This window comes from Engystomops pustulosus, chromosome 3 (genome assembly GCF_040894005.1).
Source record: "Engystomops pustulosus chromosome 3, aEngPut4.maternal, whole genome shotgun sequence".
Classification (NCBI taxonomy): Eukaryota; Metazoa; Chordata; class Amphibia; order Anura; family Leptodactylidae; genus Engystomops; species Engystomops pustulosus.
Genome location: NC_092413.1, coordinates 175927211 through 175939685, shown reverse-complemented (window position 1 = coordinate 175939685; position 12475 = coordinate 175927211). Strand labels below are relative to the sequence as shown.

At 43.7% G+C, this 12475-nt stretch overlaps 1 protein-coding gene across 2 annotated transcripts; it reads left to right on the top strand.

Moving 5' to 3' along the window:
- The first annotated feature begins 5145 nt into the window (after positions 1–5145).
- On the top strand, positions 5146–8601 carry LOC140120625 (protein kinase C-like 1B). Of its 2 annotated transcripts, XR_011853915.1 has the most exons (3): positions 5146–5863; positions 6584–8004; positions 8422–8601. XR_011853915.1 is itself a non-coding variant. In XM_072139590.1 (2 exons), the coding sequence occupies exons 1-2, from the start codon at positions 5152–5154 to the stop codon at positions 7855–7857; spliced, it is 1986 nt and encodes a 661-aa protein (XP_071995691.1). In that variant the 5' UTR covers positions 5146–5151; the 3' UTR covers positions 7858–8390. The 2 variants fall into 2 exon arrangements, 1 of the variants encoding a protein (XP_071995691.1); XM_072139590.1 differs by lacking the exon at positions 8422–8601 and having other exon boundaries at positions 6584–8390.
- Positions 8602–12475: the final 3874 nt, after the last annotated feature.

Here is a 12475-nt window from a genome sequence, read left to right as displayed (position 1 = left end):
AGAAATGCCTTCACCATTTGCCTCCAGATGTTATCAGCTATTTGCAGCACATTTCCATACTGCTCCCCTAAAAATACCACACTCACTTGCAGTATAGAGTCCCTGGATAACAAATATATCCACACTGTGCTCCTAATTAAGAAATGGTCCTTTCAATACACGGACCACACTGAGCACCCTACATGTATATAAAGACATATTTTGCCCTTGGTTTCCCCCTCAATATGTATTTCAATATTCACTACTTATCCTATAAAACAATCCACTTTTCTCCCGGAATAAATTATATGTAATGCACCCAGTAATCAATTACATTTTCTGAACTGCTTACAAATTATTTTATATATTGCAACCCCCATTTTGAATTATATCATATTTAATATACCCTCATTGAATTATTTTATATCAAATGCCTCTTTTTTTATACACTGCATCCCCTTCATATATTATATTACATATAATTTGACGGTGTGGGTCAAAATTATATAATAAATTAAATGCCATCATGTCTTCTGTATCAAGTAGAGAAAGGACCTCTGCCATGCCCCTACCGTCACCAATCATATCTATATCTTTCTTAAGCCGATGCAAAGAATTATTTTAGCCCCCACATCAATAGTTCTACCAACATGGATTTCTATAACTAGCAGTGGCAGGGGCCCTCTGTGGGGATAGAGGCCCTGATTTTAGAGTAAGTGGCAAGAGGAAAAATGAAGAAAAAGCGGCATTTGTCCACATTCTCCTCTTGAAGCAGGCTGACCATCCATAGAGTACATTACAGCCTATTCATATGATTGTTCTCAGTGTCTCATGCTCCCCAGAGGAGCTGATGCTAAGGGCTCATCTTCTATGTACACAATGATACTGTAGATTCAGTTCTTGCTGCCCTTGTTGTTCTTATATGCAGAATAGATGTTTTCATAAGGGCAGATTATAATAGATAGAGTAGCTAATATACAGTCATGGCCATAAGTTTTGAGAATGATACAAATGTTAAGTTCTTACAAAGTTTACTGCATCAGGTTTTATAATGGCAATTTGCATATTTTCCAGAATGTTATAAAGAGTGATCAGCTTAACAGCAATGCATTGCAAAGTCAATATTTGCCTAGAAAATGAACTTTTTCCCCCAAAACACATTTCAACTTCATTGCAGTCCTGCCTTAAAAGGAGCAGCTGACAGCTGATGGCAAATGGACTGCCAACAGGTGGGCAAATCGCATAGCAAACATCAGCTGGGTAGTGGATTACATTCAAGTAATGGAGGTTGTTGTATGGGAGCACCCAAGAGTCTCCACCATAAAAAAATCACAGCTCCCATTAGGAATGAGGTCAACAGCAATTCATTGCAAAGTCAATATTTGCCTAGAAAATTAAATTTTTCCCCCAAAACACACTTCAACTTCATTGCAGTCCTGCCTTAAAAGGAGCAACTGACATCGTTTCAGTGATTGCTCCAGTAACACGGGTGTGGGTGTTGATGAGGACAGGGCTGGAGATCAATCTGTCATGATTAAGTAAGAATCACACCACTGGACACTTTAAAAGGAGGCTGGTGCTTGGCATCATTGTTTCTCTTCTGTTAACCATGGTTATCTCTAAAGAAACACATGCAGTCATCATTCCACTGCACAAAACTGGCCTAACAGGGAAGAGTATCGCAGCTAGAAAGATTGCACCTCAGTCAACAATCTATCGCATCATTAAGGAATTCAAGGAGAGAGGTTCCATTGTTGCTCCTCACGCACTGTGAGGCAGACACTCTTGGAGCAAGGCCTGGTGTCAAGGAGGGCAGCAAAGAAGCCACTTCTCTCCAGAAAAAAACATCAGGGACAGACTGATATTCTGCAAAAGGTACAGGGAGTGGACTGCTGAGGACTGGGGTAAAGTCATTTTCGCTGATGAATCCCCTTTCCAATTGGTTGGAACATCTGGAAAACAGCTTGTTCGGAGAAGACAAGGTGAGCGATACCACCAGTCTTGTCTCATGCCAACTGTAAAGCATCCTGCAACCATTCATGTGTGGGGTTGCTTCTCAGCCAAGGGAATCGGCTCTCTCACAGTTTTGCCTAAAAACACATCCATGAATAAAGAATGGTACCAGAATATCCTCCAAGAGCAACTTCTCCCAACCGTCCAAGAGCAGTTTGGTGATCAACAATGACTTTTCCAGCATGATGGAGCACCTTGCCATAAAGCAAAGGTGATAACTAAATGGCTCAGGGAACAAGACATAGAGATTTTGGGTCCATGGCCTGGAAACTCCCCAGATCTTAATCCCTTTGAGAACTTGTGGTCAATCATCAAGAGACGGGTGGACAAACAAAAACCAACAAATTGTGACAAAATGCAAGCATTGATTGTGCAAGAATGGACTGCTATCAGTCAGGATTTGGTCCAGAAGTAGATTGAGAGCTGCAGGAAGAATTGCAGAGGTCCTGAAGAAGAAGGGTCAACACTGCAAATAATGACTTGCTGCATTAACTCATTCTAACTGTCAATAAAAACTTTTGTTACTCATAATATGATTGCACTTGTATTTCTGTATGTGATAAAATCATCTGACAAACACAAATAAAAACCAGAGGGCAACAGATCATGTGAAAATATAATATTTGTGTCATTCTCAAAACTTATGGCCATGACTTTAGATATTAAAAGAATATATTAATATACTATGATGTGATAAATCCCGATATACTACCATACCTAGTTAAAGTACCCTAGGGGGGGGGGGGGGGCTAAAAATTCACCCCCCCCCTCCCTAGAACTGATTTAAATATAGATAAACAGTAAAAATCAACAAACAACATAAATATGTTTCTGAATTTCCGATCTATCAAAATATTATAACGCCGGTTATTTCCGGGGTTTAGATCCGTAATCGAAAATAGCACTTTTTGCCATTTTGAAAAAATTCAATGAAAATTAATCAAAAGGCTGTACAGTTCTTAGTATGGTATCATTGAAAACATCATCAAGAGCCGCAAAAATGACACCACTCACAACTCTGTACGCTGAAGTATGAAAAAGTTATTAGCGTCAGAAAATGGCGAAATGAATTTTTTTTTGTCCAGGAGGTTTTCATTTTTGTAAATGTTTAAAAACATTATAAAACCTAAATAAATTTGTTATCCTCCTGATGGCACCAACCCAAAGAATAAAGTAGACATGTCATTTGGGGCGCACAGTGAAAGCCGCAAAATCCAAGCCCACAAGAAAATGGTGCAAATGCGTTATTTAGAATTCATTTGGAATTTTTTCCTGCTTCTCAGTACACAACATGGAATATTATATACGTCACTATGAAGTGCAATTTGTTACGCAGAAAACAAGCCCTAATATAGCTCTTTACATTGTTATAGATTTATGAAGGTTGAGAGTAAAAAATGGAAACGCAAAAACGTAAAAGGGCTGTGGCGATAAGGGATAACCAAGTGGACACTCCTGTAAATTTTGGATTTGAGGCCCTGACCTTCATTTTTAAGCACTCTAGTCACACACCATGCAGATGACAACATATGAGGGTGGTTTGTAATCCTTTTTAAAAGCATCGCAGAACTCATTCCTTTTTACATTTTGCCATTCTTTTGGTTGGTTTGAAAGCGTTTCTCTTCATTGTTGGAAGTGCTAACATTTTCACAGCAATTTTACATTTTAAACATCCAGCAATGAAGAAAAAACGCTTTCTAACCAGCCAAACGCATGGTAAAATGTAAAAAACATGCGCTTCTTCAATGCTTAAAAAACGCATCTCAAACACCATGTGTGACTGCACCATAAGAAGCAGCCAATGAATTTCAATAAAATATGAATGCAAAAATGTATAAATTTATAGAAATAAACAGCCCAAACTTTCAATGCCCATCAGGTTTAAGTGCAAAATTTTAAAGATTTAAAGCATTGTGAAATACTTACAATGTGCATGTTAAAACAGGTTCCATGAAAAAAAATCCTTCCAATACACCTGCCCTGGAAAAAGTCCCAAAAAGAACAAAAAAAGACACATAAGTGAAAAGTTGCACGGAATACCTGGAAAAAAGGATAAGTGAGGCACAACGCGCAAGGTGCACACAAAGGTGTACAATAGCAAAAGTCGCAAAAAAAGCAAATAGAAAAAGAAAACAACAAGCACAAATAAAGTTCCCATGTCCCCCATTGCCTTCTTTGCGTGACAGTGATTTGAATCTTATACCATCTTTTTCTATTAACCCTTACAGGATTCAGCTCATTTTCGATTTTGCATTTCTGTTTTTTACTGCCCTCATTCCAAAAGCAATAACTTTTATATTCTTACGTTAACAGAGATGTGTTAGGGCTTGTTATCTGTGGGACAAATTGTACTTTTTAGTGGTGCCATTTAACTCGGAAATCGTCGGAAAACCCGACAAAAATGAGGTCCGCGGACCCTTAGTAAATGAGCCCAAATGTATTTATAGAAGGTCAGTTTGATGTAAATATAGTGAAAGAATGTGGTGATAAGTATGAGCGCCATATTAGGCTGTGTTCACTTGCTGGATGTTTAATAAACATAATGGCGTTTGTAATATTCAGTATAAAATTCCCATGTACCTACTGACTTTAATCTATCCATAAAATCCAAAAAAGAAGCAGCACTCCAGATCCAAACAGGAAAAAAAGAAGAAGAGTTTATTCCAAAACTGGCAAAGATTCGGTATGTTACACCCTTTCTCATTATAGCTTTAATTAGTGGCTACATAGTGAGATAAATTACAGCCAAAGGGGAAGATAATTTGGGGATAATTCTCTCAATGTATTCTTCTGAAGGTGATGTGTGTGTGATGTGCATGGAACCAAACCAGGACATACACAATATTAATATACCATGTAACATATACATAGTGTATGCAGTATGTACACACATACATAAATCCAAATGCAGTAAACATACTGTAAAGGACATGAATGATGATGTCACAATGACAGAGAATCTCCCCCAATGGCTGATGACATCATAATGCCAGATCAATTCCAGCTGACTGTCCAATCAGGAGGCAGGAAAGTAGCCACGCCCATTGAAAATTGACCAATCCGGAGCAAGATAGTGCAGTCCCGCCCCCTGGCTAAGGTATAAAAGGCAGCACCCGCAGTCAGGTGGTCAGAGACAACATGGATCATCAGACAGGCAACATGGTGGAGCAGGTCATCCTGAAAGGATATAACCAGATTCAGGAGCAGCTCCACAGCCTGGATAAAGAGTACATACAATACTACAGCAAACAGGATGAGGACAGCAAAAATGGGGAACAACTGGAGAATAAAATCTCAGAGGATGAAGAAATAGAGGCAGAAATGCAACCACAGGCACCAAAGAAACTGGAGATTGCTATGGGTAGACCAAGAAACCGCTTTTTAGCCCTGCTCCGGAGACCACGGAGGTGGATTGCTGGTCTCAAACACAGAGGAACCTATATCGTCAATGAGGAACCTTCTAATGAGATCCCTGGACCCAGTCATATCAACTTGGAGGACAGTATGGCCGACACCAAAGGTAGGAATTTCAGAAACAACATGGATCGTCAGACAGGCAACATGGTGGAGCAAGTCATCCTGAAAGAATATAACCAGATCCAGGAGCAGCTCCACAGCCTGGATGAAGAGTACATCAAATACTGCAGCAAACAGAATGAGGACAGCAAAAATGGTGAACAACTGGAGAATAAAATCTCAGAGGATGAAGAAATAGAGGCAGGAAGCCGCTTTTTAGCCCTGTTCCGGAGACCACAGAGGTGGATTGCTGGTCTCAAACACAGAGGGACCTATATCGTCAATGAGGAACCTTCTAATGTGATCCCTGGACCCAGTCGTATCAACATGGAGGACAGTATGGCCAACAGCAAAGGTAGGAAATTACTAAGGATCATTTCTATGTAAAAGAAGTGTTTATTGCACATAGCGCGATCGGTGTATGTAGTACATATGGATATTTAATCTGTTGGCTGAAGTGTTTAGACCAGTGGTGGCAAACATATGGCATGGGTGCCAGAGATGTCACTCAGAGCCGTTTCTGTGGGCACTCCGACAATCGTCCCAGGACAGAGTTCACTAAATAGGACCAAATCTTCCTGCATTCCCAGGCAACTTAAGCCACACTTCATTGGCTGTTTGGAAATGCGGGAAAAGTGAGAAGGTGTTTACAGAACTGCATTATCTTTGAAGCTCATCCTGCTGGACCCACCATTCTTTCTCTACAGAGAGACCCTGGAGGGAAGCTACAACGAGAGACTAAATTTTCCTTCCTTCTTTCAACTGTATTGGTGGTCTCAGGCAGCCGATACAATTGAAAGATGTGGAAGAACAGGCAGCAATAAGTTACTGCTTAAAATGCCATGTTGGCTCTTCACGGTAAATAAGTGGATTTTGGTTGTAGTTTGGGCAATCGGTCTCCAAAAGGTTTGCCATCACTGGTTCACACCATGTGACCACTGCACTGATTAAAAGAAGCAATGATTGGTTGACAGTATATATACATTTATGCATAGTGACACGCATTGGATACAAATCGTGATAATATGCCATGTCTCATTCCACTGACACGATATATATATATGCTTTTTTACAGCCTGTATGTCACATACAGAAGACCAGAAGGATGATGAAGAGAAACAGCACACCATACAATCTAGCAAAAAGAAGATGGATACTTGTAGATCTGTGCAGGATGTCCGCCGTGACCCCAGCTCTATTGACCCTACTACCAGAGAGGAGCTCCCCAGGTCTGCACAGTCATCTTCGAGCAGCGGATACCAGGACACCACAGCTGAAACCTCTGTGGTAGAAGCCGGCACCTCTGCCCAAGCATCCGCTGCCACCGTGCCCCTATCACTGGAGTCCTTCACGTTCCACCGCTCACTGGGTCAAGGAGGCTTTGCTCAAGTCTACCTGGCGACAGATAGGATTCGCAGAGAGCGTGTCGCCATCAAGGTCATCGATAAAAGGGATTACACTGAATCTGGCTACAGCTTTGTAGAGCGTGACATCCTTCAACTCTCCCATGCCAGCCCATTTCTCATCCATGGGCTGGGTGCCTTCCACACGGTTAACTTTGTGTATTACGTGATGGAAGTGGCCACTAGAGGGGACCTGCTTGATTTTATCCTAGAAATGTGTCCTCTTGATACAGCGACTGTAAGATTCATCATAGCAGAAGTGGTCTGTGGCACAGAATTCCTCCACAGCAAAGGGATTCTTCATCGGGATCTAAAGCCAGAAAATCTGCTTCTGACCACGGAAGGCCATATCAAAATCACTGATTTTGGCCTGGCTGTGAAAGGCGTTGCTAAGAGGATTACAGATGACTGTAGGGGGACAGCAGGATTTGCAGCCCCAGAAATGATTCTTGGCTTACCACATGGGAGAGCCGTGGATTATTTTGCCATTGGCGTCATCCTCTATGGGCTGGTGACAGCAAGGTATCCATTCCCTGGAGAAAGACCAAGAGATTTGGAGCAATCGGTCCTCAATCATGAACCACACTTCCCAGAGTCTCTTCCACCTGACACAGTCAGCATTTTACAAGGACTGTTGTGCAAAGACCAGTTCCATCGCCTTGGAGTCAAAGGAGACATCAGGGAACATCAATTCTTCTCTGATATAAACTGGGAAGATGTGGAAGCTAGGAAGATGCCACCACCAGAGATCCTGAGGTCAGAAGCCATTGACCTCAATGTGGAAGATACTATGGACTATGCTGAACCACCACACTACATAAAATCTAAGTACCAAAAAATGTTCAACCAGTTCAGCTTTGTATGTCCAGAATGGTCAACACAGTATCACCCTGTCATCACCAGGAACTGGGTGGCCACAGTCTTTAGCAGATGGTCTTCCAAATAGTAAGAACAACCCAAGGACAATGGTGGTGGATGGCCCATTGCTCCCAGCCTAATTCTTCATCCCAATCTCCTAATCCCTCCATAACCCCATGTAGAGGCCCATGTAGCTTGCAGCTTGACCACCAGTATAGTATAATCAATGGAGCAGGTAAGTAGTAGGACGACATCCATTACTCTTCTCATTGTAGTGCGCAGGGCAATGATGTGTATATAATGAATGATTTTTCTTCAGGTTGTGTATTAATGTGTATAATCTGCTGCCGCCTTATTTTAACACACTGACAGGCAGAGGGTAACCACTCAATAAGATGAGTCTCCTGCCTGTAAGATGTATAATATGAAATGATAGGTGTCCATAGCCATTGCTATATAAATGTGCATAGAATTAACTAGTGATTTAGAATCCTCTACTGAAATCCCAAATCTAGAATGAGCAGAGCCTTCAATTAATCAATTATGAGGTCTCCGGATTTGTATGGTAGCAGAAGATGTGTCATGAATATTTGTATCCTGAGCTCCATGTTTAGTCATAATCACTTACATACATTTTCTTTTGTTTCTGTAGATCACCGCTCCAGATCAAGGCCTCGCTGTATCCTCCATGATGTATGACATTTACCGAACTCGACCTGCAGGTTGCGTCTTGCGCCTTCACCCCCTGGATTTCACCTGAAGGTTGCGACTTGCTACTTCACATACCGCAAATGGACTGCCGAAAGGTAGCATCTAGCATGTTTGCCTAGAGTCCATAGACCTTCCGAAGGTAGCCTCTGGCTCCTTCATTAACCGCAAATGGACTGCCAAGAGGTAGCATCTCGCATGTTTGCCTAGCGTCCATAGACCTTCTGAAGGTAGCCTCTGGCTCCTTCACCCACCGCAAATGGACTGCCAACAGGTAGCATCTCGCATGTTTGCCTGGCGTCCATAGACATTTTGAAGGTAGTCCCTGGCTCCTTCAACCATCGCAAATGGACTGCCACTAGGTAGCATCTTGCATGTTTGCCTGGTGTCCATAGACCTCTTGAAGGTAGCCCCTGGCTCCTTCACCCACCGCAAATGGACTGCCACTAGGTAGCATCTCGCATGTTTGCCTAGCGTCCATAGACCCTCTGAAGGTAGCCTCTGGCTCCTTCACCTACCACAAATGGACTGCCAAGAGGTAGCATCTCGCATGTTTGCCTAGTGTCCATAGACCTTCTGAAGGTAGCCTCTGGCTCCTTCACCCACTGCAAATGGACTGCCAACAGGTAGCATCTTGCATGTTTGCCTAGCGTCCATAGACCTACTGAAGGTAGCCTCTGGCTCCTTCACCTACCGCAAATGGACTGCCAACAGGTAGCATCTAGCATGTTTGCCTGGCGTCCATAGACATTTTGAAGGTAGCCCCTGGCTCCTTCAACCACCGCAAATGGACTGCAACTAGATAGAATCTTGCATGTTTGCTTAGCCACTAGGTAGCATCTCGCATGTTTGCCTAGCGTCCATAGACCCTCTGAAGGTAGCCTCTGGCTCCTTCACCCACCACAAATGGACTGCCAAGAGGTAGCATCTCGCATGTTTGCCTAGCGTCCATAGACCTTCTGAAGGTAGCCTCTGGCTCCTTCACCCACTGCAAATGGACGGCCAACAGGTAGCATCTCACATGTTTGCCTGGCGTCCATAGACATTTTGAAGGTAGTCCCTTGCTCCTTCAACCATCGCAAATGGACTGCCACTAGGTAGCATCTTGCATGTTTTCCTGGTGTCCATAGACCTCTTGAAGGTAGCCCCTGGCTCCTTTACCCACCGCAAGTGGACTGCCACTAGGTAGCATCTCGCATGTTTGCCTAGCGTCCATAGACCCTCTGAAGGTAGCCTCTAGCTCCTTCACCTAACACAAATGGACTGCCAAGAGGTAGCATCTCGCATGTTTGCCTAGCGTCCATAGACCTTCTGAGGTAGCCTCTGGCTCCTTCACCCGCTGCAAATGGACTGCCAACAGGTAGCATCTGGCATGTTTGCCTAGCGTCCATAGACCTACTGAAGGTAGCCTCTGGCTCCTTCACCTACCGCAAATGGACTGCCAACAGGTAGCATCTAGCATGTTTGCCTGGTGTCCATAGACATTTTGAAGGTAGCCCCTGGCTCCTTCAACCACCGCAAATGGACTGCAACTAGGTAGCATCTTGCATGTTTGCCTAGCCACTAGGTAGCATCTCACATGTTTGCCTAGCGTCCATAGACCCTCTGAAGGTAGCCACTGGCTCCTTCACCCACCACAAATGGACTGCCAAGAGGTAGCATTTCCCATGTTTGCCTAGCGTTCATAGACCTTCTGAAGGTAGCCTCTGGCTCCTTCACCCACCGAAAATGGACTGCCAACAGGTAGCATCTCGCATGTTTGCCTAGCGTCCATAGACCTACTGAAGGTAGCCTCTGGCTCCTTCACCCACCGCAAATGGACTGCCAAGAGGTAGCATCTTGCATGTTTGCCTGGCGTCCATAGACATTTTGAAGGTAGCCCCTGGCTCCTTCAACCACCGCAAATGGACGGCCACTAGGTAGCATCTCGCATGTTTGCCTAGCGTCCATAGACCCTCTGAAGGTAGCCTCTGGCTCCTTCATCCACCACAAATGGACTGCCAAGTGGTAGCATCTCGTATGTCTGCCTAGCGTTCATAGACCTTCTGAAGGTAGCCTCTGGCTCCTTCACCCACCGCAAATGGACTGCCAAGAGGTAGCATCTTGCATGTTTGCCTGGCGTCCATAGACATTTTGAAGGTAGCCCCTGGCTCCTTCAACCACCGCAAATGGACGGCCACTAGGTAGCATCTCGCATGTTTGCCTAGCGTCCATAGACCCTCTGAAGGTAGCCTCTGGCTCCTTCATCCACCACAAATGGACTGCCAAGAGGTAGCATCTCGTATGTCTGCCTAGCGTTCATAGACCTTCTGAAGGTAGCCTCTGGCTCCTTCACACACCGCAAATGGAATGCCATCAGGAATCATCTTGTATGTTTGCCTAGCATTCATGAAAACCTCCATCAGTGACCATCAGGCTCTACCATCGGCGAGAGCATAGACCCAGTCAAGAAGGTAGCAGATGAAGAAGTCATAAAGACCTGCGGTATTTTCCACCAAGACATCTTCTAATCCTTCCTTGGGCAACACAGAGGCTCAGTGGTTTGCACTGGGGCCTTGCAGCATCTGGGTCCAGATAGCTCATGGACAGCTCTGCATGGAGTTTGTATATTCTCCCTGTGTTTGCGTGGGTTTCCTCCGGGCACTCCGGTTTCCTCCCACATCCCAAAAATATACTGATAGGTTAATTGGCTTCTCTCCAAATTGTCCCAAACATTAATGATGGTCGTCCCTGCACAACACCAGCAGCAGCAGGAGATAGATCCATCATAAAATAAAAGATACATTTGATGATTTTAAATACAATTGATGATTTCTGTCATTCATTAACCAGATCATTCACTACTATATGTGTCCATAGAGCTTAGGCTAGAAGAGACAAAGCTGCTCTTCAGCATCTGAGAGGTTCAATATAAAGGTATCATGTAAAACAAATGTATTGTATAGGAGTAAGGTATATGACATTTACATCTTCTTTAAATAAAGAAGTTAAATGTGGGGTTGGCTGGATGGTGTCATGTGAGAAACTGGAGAAAGGCAGAGACGTTCTGAAGGTAGCCTCTGGCTCTTTTACCCACCTTAAATGGACTGCAAACAGGTAGTGTAGCATCTTGCATTTCCTGCAATGAGCAGAATTAAACCAGGATTGAACCGGATTTGAACAGATCATACTATATGTAAGTAACACATCTTCATCTTTGCCCTATTCTCATATCTCCACCATTATCCCAATATTCTACCACCTACTAATGAATTCTCTATATCAACATCTCTTCTGGCCTCTCATTTAATGGTTGCTGCTGATGCTTGCTTACCTGACTGCTACATACCTACTTTGCAAAAAGGAGCAACCACCACATCCTCTATCCTTCTCTCACCTGCTATCTCTATATCTGATACTCCTTGCTGCTGGTGATATTTCCACCAATCCAGGGCCTTTCAAACATATCCCCACTGTTCCTCCAGCCTTCCGCCATAGAGCTCATCCAAATCTTGTAACCTCTCTAATCTACAAACTATGCACCCGTTCTCCACCACCTCCTCCACCCTCTCTCTGTAGAGCATTATGGAATGTTCGTTCTATATGCAACAAAGTCACTGATATTCATGACCTCTTTATTTCTTGGAAACTGTCTTTCCTGGGCCTGGCGTAAACATGGCTAAATCCTTCAGACACTGTTTCTCCTGCTGCGCTCTGTAATGGTGGCCTCCGCTTTACCCACACTCCCCGGCATGAATTGGAATCAGAAGAGAATAGCCTCTGGCTCCTTCACCCACCACAAATGGACTGCCAACAGGTGGGCAAATCGTATAGCAAACATCAGCTGGGTAGTGGATTACATTCAAGTAATGGAGGTTGTTGTATGGGAGCACCCAAGAGTCTCCACCATAAAAAATCACAGCTCCCATTAGGAATGAGGTCAACATGAACCAATCTTTTCCCCCCATGTCACCTTTACTTTTGGTGCGTCCTTTGGTGCGTGGATTGTCAGATGTGGA

What these genes read in the sequence shown, in the direction of transcription:
- LOC140120625 (XM_072139590.1), top strand. Translation starts at nt 5,152, where the DNA reads ATGGTGGAGCAGGTCATCCTGAAAGGATATAACCAGATTCAGGAGCAG. An exon ending in CAGTATGGCCAACAGCAAAG is followed by an intron (nt 5,864 to 6,583) that starts GTAGGAAATTAC and finishes GCTTTTTTACAG; the next exon opens with CCTGTATGTCACATACAGAA.